The following is a 19,463-nucleotide window of genomic DNA, read 5'->3' as shown; positions in this document are numbered from 1 at the left end:
CATTAAAGCGACTGAAGCACTTTCTTCCTGATAAATTAAAATTAATCCTTGTATAAACACTCGTGATGCCACACTTCAACTACTGCGATATTATATTAAGTAACCTAAATGCAAAATTGAGCTGCAGGCTACAAGGTGTGCACAATGCGTGCGTCCGTTATATTTGCAATATTCGTAAGTATGATCATGTTTCCCCGTCTTTCCAAACTCTGTCTTGGCTAAGGCTAAGCGATCGACGAGCCCTGCATTCTCTTGTTCTCTTATTTCAAATTCTGTGCACCGCTACCCCAATCTATTTGGCTTCTCGTTTTCAAAATTTATCCGCATATCATCAGCTAAGTACAAGATCTCATCATAACAATTTACTCATTATACCCTACCACAAGACATTTTATATTCTTCATCTTATACAGTTTCAGTTGCTAGAAATTGCAACTCGCCACCCAGTGATGTAAGGGGTTGTTGGACAATAACTTCATTTAGGTCAAAATTCCATAAATTTTTAACAAATTAATTTCTGATTAATATTTATTACATATAATGAAACTAACATCTGTCCATTCTTATTATTATCATTAATTTCTCTAAATAGATTTACAAAACTTCTAATGGCAATTAAATTAATATTCTCATTATAGAAATATATTTTAGATTTATATACCGGTATATATATATATATATTTTTTTCTCCCTGTTACATAGTTCTAGTAAGCTTATATTAAATTAATTTTCATCATTTTACTAGCTATCTCAAATCTCAAATTAATTATAATTGATTGAATTAAATTAGCTCATAAATTAAGTTACTACTTTACCTTATAGGTTTATCTAAATTTAAATAAATATGTAGTCTACTAGTCGTTAAAACTTAACTGAAGAATATTCCTGGAGAACCTTTTAAGTGTAGTGTAAATATTCGTAATTTAAATATTTATTGTATTGATTAAGGCTGGTTGAGTGGAAGAGAAGGCCTTTGGCCTTAACTCTGCCAGCGAAAATAAAACATTATTATTATTATTATTATTATTATTATTATTATTATTATTATTATTATTATTATTATTATTATTATCATCTGTTGAATGTGTTGCAGACATGTTTCGATTATAATGAAGGCATTCATGACATGGTGCAGATACCTAAATCTCGCACCAGGATTGTCATAACTTTCAATAGGCACCACTGAAATAAATAGACATCGTCATGTAAATGACATACACTTTTGTCATTACATGAGATTTGTATAAGTCCTTTCCTGGATGTTTAGTGTATGTTTTTGCTGATGTTCGTCAGAGAGACGCCTCATAAGTAAGGGCCTGAATTTTTGGTGCAATATATCTCCTGACTTTGGTGCTATACATGCTTCTATTCGGTGGTTATTTCCCAATTTAACGCATATTTCTCATTATCAAATTCTACTAACATGAACACAATACAACATTTTGAACATTATCTCTGTCAGTGTTTCATGCTCAGTGGGGAGGCAGAAGATGGTCACTGTGTTTCTCCTTTTGGCTTGGTAGGTATACTGCGAGTCGAGATCTTCCAGTATTCTGTGATGTTCTGGCACCTATGTCCTATATGAATTCTTCAATAATCGATCTATTACGCCTAAAATCGCACTGATGATCCCCAATAATTTCATCTACATAAGGAGTTAAATCTTCTCAAAAGAATATTGCACAAAATTTTGTACGATGTCAACAAAAGTGATATTCCTCGAAAGTTACTACAGTTAGTTTTGTCCCTCTTCTTAAAATTAGGTACAATTATGAACTCCTTTCATTGTTCTGGTACAATTTCCTTTTCAGAAATAGCTATTAGGTTTTCAAAAATATTAAAATTGCTTAGTGACATACAGAGAATAATAATATGCGTTACAAACGCGGTATGTTGAAGTTTTCATGTTCGAGGAAAAGTTTGAAAAAGCGAAACGTAGTTGAGCTTTTTTAATTTCCGAGAATTGAAAGAAAACATACCGCTCGTGTATCATACATTATTTTGTGCGAAGATCATTTATTACATACCTGAAAGAGGAATTTCTAATTAGATGCAATGAAATCTCCATCTTGGTTTCTGTTCAATGACGGCGAATTTGCAAAACAAAAATATCTATCTTCAACATTGTTGCTTTAAAATGTTTTCTGTGTTTACTATACTCCAGCAGGCTGTGATATACGTCTGTCTTTTTTTTCCCCCAGTCTATGATGAGTCTGGAATCTTGTTGATTTTTTCACGTCTTCCTTAATGTTACTTGCATCACGAATGCAGTAACTTTAGTGGAGTTGTAGAGTTTACTTAATTTTTGCAAATATTTAAAAACAATAATTAACAGTGCAATTTAGGTGAAATTGCAGTGGTAAGTTTCCAATTTATAATTATTACTATATTGAACATCTCTAAAAATAATATGTTAAAAGCCTAAAGCGGTAAAATCAATATGTCACTTAAGCGGTAAGAAGAGGGAAATTGTTATGTGTGTTAGGTTGGGAATACTGAATGTGGAATTTTAGACTTTCCGCAGATTGGTTTTGTGCGGAAACCAAGCAAATACGCATGATCTCGCACAAAATATATTAAGCATGCCAATTTTTATTCCCAAAGGACTGTAGTTTCTGAGCAAAAAATAATTAAACGTAGTGCAATTTTACTAGCGAAAGATGTAACTCCCCCTTTAAATAACTATCACAGTCAGTTTCCACTTTCCAACAGTGGATGGAAAGCTTTTATGTTTAGAAATTGAAAGAGATGGTAAGATGACTGTTGCTAAAAGTATGTTGCTGTATATTTTATACAATACATGCATGTATTCGTTTATTTTAGATGTAAATGAGTGTCAAGTGAATAAACATGATTGCTTGCCGAGTCAGCGCTGCGACAACACTATTGGCTCCTACCACTGCATTCGCTTCACTAGCTGTGGAACTGGCTATACACTGAATGCTCAGACAGGACAGTGTGAAGGTGAGTTCTTATGTCTCTTACTTGCAAATGAGGTCCACACCTCCAGAAAGCACCAGCTCGCATGAAAATTATGAAAACAAAACTGCATTTTGAAGATAAAAATGCAGCTTTATTAATATTAGTATCATCAATAAAATGTAATGTAAACAGATGCAATCGCTTTTAAACATGAAATCAGTACGTATATTAGGATGGTCCAAAAAAAAGTGAAAGTTCGAAATGTTATCTCCAAAAGGCTAATTTCATTCATTTACAGTAAAACCTCGATAAGACGCACCCGCTTATTACGCTATCCCATGTAATACGCTTTTTTTGTCCGGTCCCTGCACATTTCATATATATAACGCCTTTATAAAATACCCCGTTTGTTGCGCTCAAGTCCCGCATGATACACTGATTTTGTGGAATATTTTCGATGTAATTTTCAGCAATGAAACATCTTGGTCACTGAACTCACTGGTGCCATTAACCTGAAAATATTGGTATTCGACCCTTTACCTGCACATTTAAACCTTAATACTTCATACCTTAGTATACCCCACCCTCTTGTTACGCTCTCTTATTCGACTCTTTACCTGCGCACTTAAAGCCTACACACAGTTACAATACCTCACCCTCTTGCTAACCCTCTCTCTCAAACAGCATTCCTCACTCGGCCGTAATAAAATTCTGGAAATTTTTGCTGGGCAGTTTGTTGTTCTTTAGTGTATAGAAGTGTCTGTGAATGTCATTACAATGAGTGTTAAACGAAAAGCGCTTTCTGTGTCGGAAAAATTTGAAATCTTACGAAAGTACGATGAGAACAGTACTCTTACTCAGAAACAACTCTCTGATCCATTAGGAATCCCATCATCGATATTAAGCACGATAATAAAATATCGCGACTCAATCACTACAGTTGCGACATTGTCGGGAGGATATAATCGCAGGAAACTGAAGTGTGGTAAACATGAGGACTTGGAGAACACGCACACGGCAAACAACTATAAATGACTTTTTTTCGAAAGAATTAAGTTCAGTACATATGTATTGTAAATGTCTTTGACGTACAGTACAGTAATTACATAATGGAGTAATACTGTATTACCTTCCATGAATCAAGTATTTCAATAAAGGAAAATGCTAATAGATACTGTATATAAGTCAAAATTAGTATACCCGCCTAATACGCGGTCCCGGTTAATACGTGGTTTACACCCGGTCCCTTGAACAGCATCTTATCGGGGTTTTACTGTATATCTAAAACAAGTATTACTCGACCAAGGTGAGTAGAGCCATAGGTGTAATGTAAACTATCACGATGTGGTATTACGAACACAGGAGCAGTAGTGCCATGGCTCCCGGCTGCAGGATTCCACTGGCCTTGGTCGAGTAATACATACAAAATTTTGTAAACAATTATTATTATTCGCCCCAGGCAGCAGAATTTAAAATTTAGACAATTTTTAGTAACTATTATAAGAAAACATATCCAGTTATTTTACTTCCTGAGTCTGCTGTAATTGACTGGATCTAAAAAATATACACAGAACAATTTAAATAGTAAAACAGGATTATCCAAACGTTATTTCCATAGCTAATGTCCGTCATACTAACACCCACTTGGTTAGAACAGGAAACTTCTTTCGATGATTTGCTATTAGTCGCAATAGGACTGTTTCTGCTCTTGTCTTTTGTCAAAATATTACAATATTGTGAAATTAAATTAGTCCCACGTTTAGCAGCATCATTCACAACTTTATTCAAAGAGACTTCTGCTTCAGCTATTGAAATATGGGATCATTGAAGTTTCGTCCATTATTCTGTCGCCAAAAAGACTAGAGCCACTAGGTGTTCGGAAAGGAGCCAAAAGTGCCTACAAAGAGCTGATTAGTTTTAAGGTCTATGTACACCCACAAAACGCAAAAAATGATGAAAAATTAGAATTTTCAAAGTATTACTATTTTAATAGAGAATTTTTTCCCCTTTAATTTTATATAAGAATTTTCGATTTATGCCTTATGGTTTTTCAGATAAGTCCCATTTTCCAAACTTCTGCGTCATCAGCCACGGTCACTTCTACGAAGATCACTCCAAAAGTAATGCACAACATTTTTTTTAATTTATTTTTTATTCTAAACCTTTGCAATTTATGGAGGTCATAGATACATCCTTCCCCCTTGTATTCAAATTTAATTTAAGTCGTTCTCATGAGTGGCACCAGAGAGTAGCTCAGACGTGTTGGTTCAGACTTTTATCGTGCAGGTATACAGGCCCTCATTCCAAGGTGGCGTAAGGCAGTTGAAAGGTGCGGGGATTATGTGGAAAAGTGACGTATTGTTCCTGAAGGATTTATCTGCATTATATGAAAATAGCAAAGCTGTAGGCTAAAAATGTAATTTTTAAATAAATATTGTGGATTACTTTTAGAGTGATCCTCTTAGCAGTCAATCCCCTCGTCCAGCATTGCTTGTAAAATAAACTTCTTTGAAGTCCCAAAATAGATGCATAGATATCAGGGCATGATCATTAGATTGAAAACACGTTTTTACATAATGAAGTAATTTATAATCTTTTACTGTTAGTCATAAAACTGTAAATTTGTGTGTCAGTGATGTTGTACGTCATTTTAATAAGAGTCCAAAAGGAGAAATTAAAATTCTGAGGAGGATGAGCATAAACCCTGAGACAAGCACCATCGCAGGATTTGTTGCATCAATGGAAAATAAGGACAAAAATGCCAAAAAACATTCAACACCCGAAGTTAAAACAAGGCGGAGGTATTTGAGAGGCAGAAAGAAGCTGAAACAGGACCAACAAGAAGCTGCTTAAGGGATGACATATGATGATGCAGTCTTCTAGGCTCTGAAAGTTTGTGGTTCATTTCCTGTAAATAGTAATTTTAGAATATTTAATTCTTTTAAACATGATATCTCAGTCAAATATGGTGATACCAAGAAGATATTGGTGTCATTTTGAAGCTTGAAATGTCCCTGACAATGAGTAAAATAACATTAATATAGTTAATAATTATCTATGGATTTTTTACATGATATATGAAGGGTCCAGGGGAAAAACGTGTTAAGTCCAAAATTATCAATTTTTTGTTTTGCATGCCAAATAATACCTCAGGCAATAGAGATTTCAGTGGTTTAATTGTACAGAGTAAAATCTCGATTAAGCCAGAAATATTTGAAAAATGATAACTCAGATACAATAGAATGTAATGGATCTCGAAACTTTAAACTTGCTCTCCTGTAAAAACAGCAAAATGTGACTTAGCACGTTCTTCCCCTGGACCCTTCATATGCAACATAAAATATTAGTATAAGTTACATATATGGTAATATTTAATTAATGTAAATGAAAATAAAAAATAGCTCTATGTCAGGCACTAAAGAATAGTTTTAGCTCTAAAACAGTGAAAAAAAATGTGGCTCTGTCTTAAAAACTGCATGAGCTATCATGTTTCAAGTTGTATGCCAAAATTATAAACAAAATAATTTTTATAAACAATTTAGACATAATTTCAAGGGATTTGTTCACTTCATTCTCTTTCTGGTACCATTCTCAATTGTATAAAAATTTTATAGAGCAAAATTATGCAAAACAAAATTTTTTGTATGTAAAGGTGTACATATACCTTAAGTGACAATGACTGACTGGCTTGGATAAGTTCTAAAAATGTTCAGTATAATAAATATGGAGCTCAGATACCCAAAAGTGCTTCATTTCATTGTTTTACATACATATTGTTGGATGCCATGGAATACAGCAAAGTTTGCAATATCTTGATATCGCCTTATAATTGTTTTTCTTTACATAACATTCCACTAGATAAATTCGTTCTTCAATAGTATACGTCATCTTCTCACAAAATACATGTACACCAAAGCGAATCTCAAACCCAACTGAATCAAGATACATTGGAACCTGGGACTTCGTACAGAACTCATCACAGCCAAGGTCGCTTGTGTAGCGCACAATTTTGCCACTGCTTGGCCTGTATGACAAGCATTCCTCGTAAAATGAACTATCTGTAATATACACAGTGTAAATAAGTTAAACACAATATGTTGAAAGTGCTACAATATCCCTTACCCTTAAGTCGTAAATACCATCACTATGTATTTTGATGTCAATGTGACAGAAACAAAACAAAATTAGCACAGTATTATCATTGTGTCCTTAGTATTCTTAAAATCTGGAGCCTTGTTATTGCCAAAGAACTTTGTGATGACTTCTGTAAAAGCTTTCCATCTCTTCATCAACATTACCATCAGACAAGTAGATTTACAAATAAGATTGTCTGTCCCTGATTTAGAGGACACCATGTAAAATTTTTCGATCTTTTCTTTTCCAAGTAAGAAATTTAACTTCGTCTGATTCGTCCTTTTTCATCTGTGATAGCGAAGTTTGCCAGTTGAATGAAGTTAAAAACTGCTAGACCAGGGATCCAAAACTGTACTACAATTGAAGCACACGTCATAAGCTGGAACATGTAACTCATCCCTTCCCTGCAACCCTCGCATCATTGTACGGTAGGGGAGAAGAGAAAAGAGAACAGTGTGTTTGCCAAACGTCACAGAAACGTCATTGAAAGCTCCGGCCTTGTGGATGGGGGAACAAACTCTTTCCCCATGCTTCCACCCCTCTCTTCCCCAGTTGTGCGACCCTGTGCTAGACTAACAGAATCTGCAGAGGTCAGGAGAGGACTGAAGGCTTGCACACTACAGCCCGAGGCTTATTGTGCTTACAACTCCTGTTCTTTTTTGTCAATGATATTTGTCCGCTGAACAGTCATGCTCTTGCACATATACCCCACACTCTACTTTGAACTTAACCCAGATTGGTAATGATGAAGATGATGTGCAAAGAAATTATGTCAGAAAGAGTCCAACGCCAAAAGTTACCCAGTAAAACACCCCAACCAGGATTTGAACCCTGGCTCACTCGTTTCACAGTCGGACATGCTAAGCATTACTCCACAGTCTACAGAGGTCTTAGTTAATCATATATTGATATCTGGAGACATTGGAAACCATCAAACCATGATTAAACTTGTTGTAACTACAACTTTTATTATCTGCAGATGATGATGAGTGCGTTCTGGGGACAGATAACTGCAGGCATCTTGGTCCCATGTGGCAATGTCGCAACACTCTTGGTTCTTTCCGCTGTGAACGAAAGCGATGTGACGGCAAGCAAGTTCTTCTCAGTAACGGGGAATGTAAACCATTGGAATGTCCGACTGGATATGAAGCAAGTCAGCAAGGCCAGTGTATAGGTAAGTCATTCAGTTCTGTCTGTACTTTTATGTTACGGAGGCTATTCAGAATATGTACGTTTATGTGAAGCAGTAATGAAATAAGAATGGCAGAAATAATTGAAATGTTCAGGGACAACGTGCCTCACTCTAATGTCTTTTGATGTTAATGAAACAATAGCCAGAATTGCAGATTTTGAATCACAAAGTGTGGTTAATAATAATAATAATAATAATAATAATAATAATAATAATAATAACAATAATAATAATACCGTCAACGGGGTAACATTGGCCCATTAAGGGTAACTTTGGCCCAACAAAGAATATATATTTTAATTGTTATATCACCACAAAATGTGATATATCTTAGTAGCCTCAATTATACTGTGTAGATGGCAGCTCCTATCAGTATTTTGTGAGAGATATAACAATTCAAATATGTAATTTCTGTTGGGCCAAAGTTATCCAATGTTACCCCCGTTGACGGTAATAATAATAATAATAATAATAATAATAATAATAATAATAATAATAATAATAATAATAATAATAATATTATTATTATTATTATTATTATTATTATTCTTTATTTATACTGGCAGAGTTAAGGCCATAGGGCCTTCTCTTACATTCTACCAGGTCACAAAGTGTAGAAGCAGTTAAAATTTAACAAAAAGTTAAAGAACAGAATACTAACATAGTAAACTGGGGTTACTTTGAACACAGAGGAAACTTTGACCATTTTTTTCAGAAAATCATATTTAGGTTTCTACATGCTGCATTTGTTATAGATGGAGGTAAATTATCATAAAATCATTCTCATACCAAATTTACCTCCATCTATAACAAGTGCAGCATGTGGAAACCTAAATATGATTTTCTGAAAAAATGGTCAAAGTTTCCTCTGTGTTCAAAGTAACCCTAGTTTACAGCATATTACAAAAAAAAAGTAATAATAATACTAATAATAATAGCATAATAAAATCGACACTAAACAACATGAAAATAATACCACAATAGAAAAAAAAAGGAAGTAAAATACATTGGAATATAGTGAAAGGAACTCATTTAGTACAAATGGTTAATATGAAAAAACTTAAGAAAGAATATATCAAAATGGAATGTAATAAAATAATAATAAAAAAGAAAAGAAATACGAAAATTAAATAAAATTCACGATAAAAAGGCTATGATAATAAATTCATCGGCTGATAAAGAGAACAAAAAGGGGAAAGGAAGGAAAAAGAAATATATAGCCTATATTTTTACAAAACTATGGCAGAGAAAAGGGCTTATAACTGAAAGGAATCTAGTTCAAAAAGTGCAATTTTAATTTATTTTTGAAACTAGACAAAGTCCGACAGTCTCTGACATGTTGTGGTTACTTTGGTAAATGAATTTATTCTGTAAATTAACTGTTGTAGGCCAGTATTAATAGCTTCTAATTGACCATCGTAAAGTATAGAGTGTCCTCCTTGTGTAAGGCAAAGGCAAAAGAGATGACAATATTATGACACCTGCTCCAACAATATTACATTGTTGCAGAGATCCATTTGTGTAAATGTGTAACCACATTTCGTATAAAATAGGTTCATTTTCTGTAATAATCTGCATAGCTGGTTTTGGTGTTGATTTTACAGCTCCAGTGATTATTCTAAGAGCTTGAGTTTGGAGAGTTTCTAATTTTTATAAACGTGTTGCAGATTTTTAATAAGTGCTTCTCTTCCTTATAATAATAGAGGTTTAATGTAAGTTCTGTATGTAATGTTTAATACTGAACTTGTACATCCCCACGTGGTAGTTGCTTAAACTTCTTCTTCTTCTTCTTCTTCTTCTTCTATGGCGCGTCGGCCCGTTTTCGGGTCATGGCCTCCCCAGTTGCACTCCACCAAACTTGTCGATCCTGTGCTGCGACTCTCCAATTCCGGATTTTGAGGATTTGTAGTGCATCCTGACACACACCATCTTCCCATCTGTTACGTGGCCTTCCCACCGGCCTTCCTCCTCCGAAATCTCCTGAAAATACCTTCTTTGGGACTCGATGTTCTTCCATCCTAATTAGATGACCTGCCCATTTGAGTCTCTTAATCCGAATAACATGCGACAAGGGTTGTTCTCCATACAAGGAGTATAGTTCTTTATTATATCTAATTCTCCATTCCCCTTGCACGCATATAGGTCCGTAGATTCTCCTCAGGATATTTATTTTCGAAAGAATCGATCTTTTCCACAGCTTTCTTTGAGAGGGTCCACGTTTCACTTCCATACGTCACTATACTCCGAATGAGTGTTTTATATAGCATTACTTTTAATCTCTGGTTTATATCTCTGTTTCTGAAGATGGGAAGTACTGAGAAATATGCTTAGTTGCTTAAACACTTCAATATATTTAATCTCTGTCTTGCTTTTTCAGTTACTTTATGTGATTTTTCCATGTTAGATTCTGATAAAAGAGTATACCTAAATATTTACAATCCTGATTCTGATCAACTTTGTCTTGATCGATTTTAATATTGAACTCTGCACTGTAACTTAATGAAAAGCCTTGATAAAAAGTCTTAAGTAATTTTCATAGTATTTGCCACGTTCATTCAAGTAGATTTTTGAGAGCTTCATTCATTTTTTAGGACGTTACTTTGAAATGTTTTCTTGGCAATGAAATCTATAAAACTAGATCATCTGCGAATAATCTTGTTACAGAATACTTTTTATGAGCTGCGTTCTTTAATTAGTTTGTCTGTATTTTAAGATGTGAACGAGTGTGAACGGAACAACCCATGTCGGCGCAATCAACGCTGTCTCAACACAGGTGGTTCTTACCGCTGCATAAATTTCCTGAATTGTGGTGGTGGCTTTGAGCTCAATGATGCAGGAAACCAATGTGTTGGTGAGTACTACAGCAGTTCTCAAGTTGTTATAAATTCGATTGTGTATATTGTGATAATGATGACCGAACTATCATGTCTCATAAATAAAATTGTTCACATGATTTCTGTAATGCAATAAACATCATCATTTTCTCCACCTGCACTATCATTATTCACTAGTGTTAAGCTTTCGGAGTAAGGTCTATTTATCACACTATCAAATTTCTGTGTGACAGAATATGATAAAATTTTTGATCAAATATATATGATAAAATGTAAGATTTTGAGTATTGTTATGTTGCGTTGCTTCTCTGACACCAAATTGTTTTGACGTCACACTTCTGAACACCACTGACACCACCATTATAATATAATGGAAAAAGAATGATTGTACTTTATTTCCACTTATCTTAACATTTTACTTGTTTAGCTAATTTCACTCATCATACTTAATTTAGCTAATATCACTTGTTTTACTTGTTATGCTAGTTTTAAACAGGATATATAGGAAATTTACTTAATTCAGATTCAAAATTAAATTAATTACACACAAAACTATATTTGATTTATTTACTTTACTAACATGATGAATTACTTACAAAAAGTATCATTCTGTTATCTTCATTCTTGTGTATGATACCTGATGACATAATTTCTTCCGAATTTTCTTGAAATATCTTCTCCAATCCATGTCTGTCAAAAACCTAATAATACTGCAATAATAATGATCTGATCCTCCACACGACTTGAAGCAACGGGTTTTGTATTCTTCACAACCACATCTCGTCTGCATTCGGAAAAATACTCTTAAGACGTTTATGCCTTAAGAAAAACCATAGTGCCATCACAATTAAGACAGAATACAAATTAGCACGTCGAATTATCTTTAACAGCAATAACATTATAAGTGAAAACAGTGCAATTCCGCTCAGGAGAATAGTTCTGTTAACATTCTGTCATTGATAGCCAATTAGAAATAAACACGACCATATGCGTTGTCCTTTCTGTAGCAATTTTAAGTTTTTATTCAGAAATATATTTAAATCGGCGTGTTAACTTTAAACAAAAATAGCTCTTGGTGACATGAACATAACTGTGTTTTAAAAGGGGAGAGAAATTTTACATGGTTTGAAATATTTAAATTTTTTAGTGGTTACTTTATTTATTCGAGAAATGGTTACTTGCCTTCTTTGTGAGGTTCGAAGTGTGGAGAATAGTGTTTGCCAAAGAAGGAATGCCCAAATAGAAAGTTTAATAATACTATTTGTAATTGTCGGCCTGGTTGCATAGTTGGTATAGCGCTTGCCTTCTACACCCAAGGTTGAGGGTTCGATCCCGGGCCAGGTCGATGGCATTTAAGTGTACTTAAATGCGACAGGCTCATGTCAGTAGATTTACTGGCATGTAAAAGAACTCCTGCGGGATAAAAATTTCAGCACATCAGCGATGCTGACATAACCTCGGCAGTTGCAAGCATCGTTAAATAAAACATAACATTTAAGATTTAGTTATAATTGAGATCAGAGACTTTTATTTTCCGGCCACAGACATTAGGCCTACAATATTTGGGTTAGCAAGTGACACATCTCATATCTTCACAACTATAGGATAGACAGTACACTGACAGTATATGCACATTACACAGTTTTGTGTGGATTAGATTGGATTTATTTCATTCTATACATTCAATTTACTTGTGACTTGTTGAATGTAGAAGAAGTAAAAAAATATTCCACCATTTGTGGGTGCACAATTACACTGACCTCTAGTCTTTGAAAGTGGAATCAAACGCTACCCATATGCATGGACACACAGAAACAGAGCAGGAAATCTCATTCAGTGTTTATTCTCTATAATCTCTATTTGCTGCTGGTACTTGATAAAATTTTCAAATTGAGTATTTGCGTGCCTTCTATTTCTTAATTTAATCTTAGGTTGTGTGTATAATCACTTCAAGAGGGGTTTAACTCTCCTATATTGACATTCTAAATTTGCTTATTTAATGGTCCATCACCTCAGGATCTGCTGAAGATCTCGTACTGAAAATTTTAAAGGAAAAAAATACAAGGTTTCTAAGCAAACTGATGCAAATTTATCAAGAAGTACAGGTAAAAAAAGTTTGATCTTTTAAAGTAATGATTATTTTATTTTATTTTTTTTATCTTAAATAGTTTACTGATCAAATTCAGAGACATGCAACACTTAATGTGCGTCCACTTCATTAATGAATTGTTGTCAACATGTATTTAAAATTTCATCCTTCTACAATTTATAATTCCTGTGAAAATACAGCATTTGCAAAAGAAAAAAAAATGCCGGTTATATCAATATTATTTTCAAAATTCAAATATATCTTTTTTTAGGACTTAAATTTATTGATAAAATCTGCGTCAGTTTACCTAGGTACCTTGTATCTTCATCCTCTAAAAATTTCAGTGTGATATTCTGAGATAATGGGTCATTAAATAAGCAAATTGAAAATTGGTGCACTATGCAATAGGGCAGTTAATCTCTCCTTAACTTCAAGGTCATTTCACGACTCTCTACTGTCTGGAGCAGTGCAGTGTTGTTAATATATTGGATTGCTACCATCTATTGCCAGTGTCGATCAGCTTAGGTCTTCGCATGCAAGTCTGGTGTTTTACCACTGAGCTGTTTGCTCTATCTATCATGTTTTGCTTAATAACGTTCGTGTAATTTTATCACACAGTTAAACATTTGTGTTTTTTTATACCGAAGTTCCTATTGAAGTTCATTTCACAACCGAAGTAATTGCAGTTTTTACTTTTATTGAATTAATTGTTATTAGATTTGTATGTTACAAATTATTTTTCCTTGAACAACTAATATCTTCATTTTAGATGTATATACAGAATGCGAAAAAAATAAGTACAAAACATTTGAGAGTAAGGAAGTGACACAAAACTAAGTATTTTAAGAGTAGGAACAAGTTGTCTCAGATGCTTTGCTGTGGTGATGCGGGTGTCAGATCCAAAGCTGCAATTTTGTAATGTGTCTTGTGGAAAGAAAACTCACTCATATTAGGAAGTAACACGATGTTGGTGACCAGTCAGGAAACAGACTTTCCTACTGCATTTAACAAAAAGCATTTAGGTAAAGGATTCTTTGAGTTGAGAGGCCGTGGTCTGCTGGTGGTATTGCAGCCAGACATTTTATCTACAGCTACGGTAGATATCTTCAGAGGGGCGGCACATGTGGACGAAGTGATCTCAGTGTTTGTAAATTTTAATGGCATCACGATATACAACACCAGAACAACTTCAGTCGCAAAGAAGAAGGCCTGAAACTCAATAAAAAATTTGGTATGCAGCTGTAAGATATTCACACATGAAACTTATTAACTACCACAGCCCAACACCATTGCCTCGAACGAGAACATTGGATCCTTGGATGCGACCCACACAAACAATAGTAACCCCCCCCCCCCCTATAAATGTTGACACATGACCAGGTGCAGTATCAGTTGCCCCTGGTAAAGCGAGGCGATCACTTTGCCTGCATGTACCTCACCACTGAAGATGCTGCTAAGATCATCCTAGTGATGAACATTAAATTAACTCTCAATTATCAGTTATCAATTAGGAGGCCACGTATCCATCTTCCTTTGAAATGATGATTGAAACATGCATTAAAAATTGATTCTGACCCAAACGTGTCTGGCCATTTTTTTCTTGAGATGACTACAATAAATTATAATGGATTCAAATGCTGAGTTACAATCACAAGATGACGAATGTTTCTTAATTCTGTCTGTAGATATTGACGAATGTGCGAGGTCAACACATGACTGTAGACAAGGTCAACTGTGCATAAATCGTGTGGGTGGTTACATCTGTCAATGCCCAGGTGGTCACACATTAAATGAGCAGAAAGATTGTGTTGATATCGACGAATGTACAAGATTTCAAGGCCAGGTTAGTACACTACATGCAAACGAGTGTGTGAAATGGGAATGTAATGTGCCAATTGATACTTTGTTGGAAAAGAAGAAAATGCGAAGTAACAAAACTTCTCTCTTGTTCTCTTGTAGGTATGTGCCATCAATTCAAAATGTTTCAACACGGTGGGATCCTATCGATGTTTGTGTAATGACGGATTTCGTCAAGATCCAAAAGGTGGAAATAGCTGTATAGGTATGCTGTATTTTTATGTAATAACTAGCCGTACCCGTGCGCTCCACTGCACCTGTTAGAAATAAATATAAAGTAATTACATAATTAAAATACGACGTTTGATCCAGGGAACATTCGTGTTTGATAGAAGGATAAATTGTTTAATATGTTACTTAATTTAAATTGTATTTAAATAATTAAACTGTAATCATTTTGGTTCAGAGAGCAATCATTTGGTGCAATGACAATTCCTTTAACATGTTTCTTAATTGTTATTACATGCAACCATAGTTTATTGAAGATTGACATATTTAGTTTTAATGTGTATATTTTATATTACTTGCTATATGTTTCAGAAGTTACTGTATTAACATTGTAGAATTATGTCCCTCTAGAGAAACTACAATTTCCAATGGTGAAATAATAATTAAACAATTAATTAGCTTCCGATATTACTTCAGGCTATGTTTAATAGCTTTCGATTGTTGTTGTCCAAGGCCCCTTATAGACGAAGTCATTTGTTTTTATTTCAGTACAGCGCTTTAGATGGCGTTGTTATTGTAATTTTAAAACTCATTTATCTCATTAAATATCAGTCCTATCAAAATTTTGTATAGAATAAAACTTATCGGAAATCATTTTTAAAGAAACTTTTGTCATGTAATATTTTTCATGAAAATTAATAATGAGGGAGATATTTCGATTTATTTAATTCAAGCCCCCTTATAACCCCCCCCCTTTTAAATAAAGTGTTTTGAATGCCATATAGCCTAAAATCTAAGTTACAACGAACTTAATTTATATTCCAATTTTCATATAAATCGGTTCAGCCATTATCGCGTGAAAAGGTAACAAACATCTCGACAGATAGACAGACAGACATACAAACAAAAATTTCAAAAAAGCGATTTTCGGTTTCAGGATGGTTAATTATATATGTTAACACCAATTATTTTTGGAAAATCGAAAATTACCAGAAAAATTTTGGCTACAGATTTATTATTAGTATAGATTCAGAGCACAGAGGAAAAACGTGATAAATCCAAAATTATCGATTTTTTGTTTTAAATGTCATGTGATAGCTCAGGTAATGTAGATTTGTGTAGTTAAACTGTACAGAATACAATCTCATTTGAAGAATTATAACCCAAAGTCAATAGAATATAATGGGTTTTGAAACTTTTAACTTGCTGTCCTGTAAAAACAGGAAACTGTGACTTATCAGTTTTTTCTCTTGTACTCTTCATATGTCATATATATTCGAAAGTTTTGTGACATTACATGAGATGATGCCAGCAATAATCAGGAAATTCTGCGAATTTGGAAAACAAACGGGTAATTCAATGGACACATTGTGTATTATCCTATTGATGGTCAACCTGTGAACAGAATGCTCAGTTATAAATTAAGGGGTTTCATCCTATACCTTGCACCCTTAAAAGTTTGTCTTATAAATTTTATCTCTCCATAGCCTTAAGTTCTATTTTGATGGAATTTTATATGCTTAATGTCTGAAAATTGAACTCCAATATAAAAGGAAAAATATTTATTTACTTAAAAAAGCTTTTGGAATTTTGAATTTTTTTGAACATTTTCATTTTGTGAATTGTACCAAACTGATATTTAAAAAAATATATATTCTTTAGTACTTAAAGATAACATACATGTTAACAAGCCCTATCACTACAGTTAGAATAACTGCACTGCAAAAGAAAAAAAAAATATGTTTCTTCATATATTTGAATTTTCAAGAAACTTTTCATTGATATGTTTTTTTTTTTTTAATATTAAAGATAGGTTAAAGATTGAGCTACAGTTTGTTGATCTTACTAAGAAAACTGGCCATGAAAATTTCATGCAATTATCTAAAAGACTGTGGAAGATATGATTTAAACAGTTTTGAGAAAATGAGCCATAAAATCACATATTGCTGGCTGGTATTGTGTTTGAGTGGCAGGATATTTTAATGCCTAACTTAGTCAATTTCATAGATACTTTAACATTTCTTTGACATATATGAAGCTAAAAGTTCACATTAAATTACTATAAGAAAAATAAAAAATCATTTTTTTTTACCGTCCAATAAGTGATACAGATTGCTGGTTGGTATTGTGTTTACAGGAGAGGACATCTTAGTGCATAACTTGGCAAATTTTAGATATCTTAAAATTTCTCTCAGAGATATAAATGTCACATGATAAATATGGAGGGTGAGCAATTATATTTATTTTGAATTAGATCAGTTTTATTTGGTCATTTTTGCATGGCAGAACAATGCACTAACAGATGGACGAATTATATTAGCTCCTTTACATAGTAATTAATATACAGTTTGATTGTGTCACAAATTAATAATTTTGTTTAGCTTCAAATGAAATCTTTTTTTTTTTTTATGCACAGGTAATATTCAACACTTTTGCTGGAATTAATGTTTTGTTCCAAATTTTGAAGGATTTAATTCTGTTACATTATTCTTTCAATAATAATAGTTTATTACAAAACAACCTTCTGTATTTACAGGTTACAAAATGACATGGTAGAACAATATACAATATTAATAATAACAATACACGAACAGTTTAAAATTGGTACAAAATATCTTAGAAAATATGCTTCAACAAAGATAATGCGTTTCAGTACACGTAAAATTCAATTTTCCCCATGAACTGTTGCACATATTGTTTTTTTAATATGTGTAAGATCCCCCTACCTACGATAATAACGATTTTATTAATTTTTAGTAATAGGTAGTCCGAGACATTTCCATACTTGCTCAAAATGAAGTGATATAGTGTCGCGTGCACACGCCATCAGTCCAAACACCTCTAGCTCAGTTTTTATTTAGTTTTGTATGGTAATGTTCGTTCATTAATGTTCTTCTTTCAGTATTTTTTTCCTCAGGCTTATGGTTTAATATCTTAAACCTTCTCACAAGGGAAGGGTTTCGGCTCGAACAGGAATTTCGTATTCAAAATTTGTTTACAGGCCCATCTTTACATCTCTGCAAAGCTCCCAAAAGCATTCGTTTGTGTAATGTGTGATTTGTCTGTTAGAGCACTGTACAAGTTGAGGGGTGGGGAGAGCACTGCACAAGTTAAGGGGATGGGACACCTTACCCGTAAGCCTAGCCTAGCCTAGAAACTAGTGTGAGTGGTAAAATGTCTAAAGCCCATTTAAGAACATTTTTCTCCAACGTTCTGTCTGAAAATATTGCAGCTAATCAAAAGTATATACTGTTGTGTGAGTCATTGAATGCGCACAAGGACGCAACCTTAATAAATGAATCATTCCAAGGCTAGGACATGGAATGTATGATCATTCCACCTAAAAAAAAAAACTAAATACATCCAGCCTCTGAATATCTATTTCCTTAGACAATACAAAATATATGCTCGGAGGGTAACAGATTACATAAGGACTCTTGCTGAATATCCAGAACTTAACTTGGGAAATCGAGTGTTTATAATGAAAATGTACTCTGTTATTCATAACCAGTTTTCTGCTCCAGTATACCGTCCTATGCTTCAGTATTCCTGGCAGTCAGCTGGTTACGTGAATTGTGAACAAGTCTCGGACTTCAAAAATGTAATTCAGGTGGCATTTGATTTTTCAGCACTGGAGTGTGGTTCAGAAGATTGTTCAGGTGTTGCTTCTGTGTGTTGTGCTTATTGCTCTGCTCCATGCTGTTTCATGCATTTTGTAAAGAATCATCATTTAGGCTACATTTTTGTAAAGAAGTGTATTGACCAATACCAACCAAACGGAGAGTTACACAAATGAATGCTTTTACGGTCTTCATCACCATTGTAAACTAAGCGTCTGTACAAATTTTTAACCAAAAATTCCTGTTCGAGCCGAAACCCTTCCCTTGTAAGTGTACTTTTTCAAGTTTTTACTTACTTCATCAACCTCATAAAGGACGTGTGAAGGACATATTTAAGATTTTCATGAGGTTTTTCTCTCCTTTTTCCATCTCACAAATTCACGATAATTCACCTTTTTCATCTATATTTCTTACTGAATAATTAATTATATTTTATTTCATATTTTGGTCCATTTTTGTTGATTACAAAACTACAATACTTTCTGCTTCTCAATGTCTTTGTAATCGAATGGCTGCCATGCTGGCTATTGCATAAGTACTTCTGTGATTCAGACACATGAGGATAATGGATGTTACTGACGGAGTTTCGGAACACAAGAGAGGATGACAAATTTTAGCACACATGAAGAAATGCATCTTTGCTGGAC

The 19,463-nt window shown here is 33.8% G+C and overlaps 1 protein-coding gene across 3 annotated transcripts in view; it reads left to right on the top strand.

Annotated features, from left to right (window-relative positions):
* LOC138708167 (fibrillin-2) overlaps positions 1-19,463 on the top strand; it is a 176,381-nt gene that overhangs the window by 126,640 nt on the left and 30,278 nt on the right. For all 3 annotated transcript variants that reach the window (XM_069838428.1, XM_069838429.1, XM_069838427.1), the window contains 5 exons: positions 2,824-2,964; positions 8,036-8,230; positions 10,962-11,099; positions 14,857-15,014; positions 15,131-15,233. In XM_069838428.1, coding sequence (XP_069694529.1) covers positions 2,824-2,964; positions 8,036-8,230; positions 10,962-11,099; positions 14,857-15,014; positions 15,131-15,233 — 735 coding nt within the window. The remainder of the gene's footprint in view (positions 1-2,823; positions 2,965-8,035; positions 8,231-10,961; positions 11,100-14,856; positions 15,015-15,130; positions 15,234-19,463) is intronic.

This window comes from Periplaneta americana, chromosome 10 (genome assembly GCF_040183065.1).
Source record: "Periplaneta americana isolate PAMFEO1 chromosome 10, P.americana_PAMFEO1_priV1, whole genome shotgun sequence".
NCBI lineage: Eukaryota > Metazoa > Arthropoda > Insecta > Blattodea > Blattidae > Periplaneta > Periplaneta americana.
This window is presented reverse-complemented; position numbering and strand designations above follow the sequence as displayed.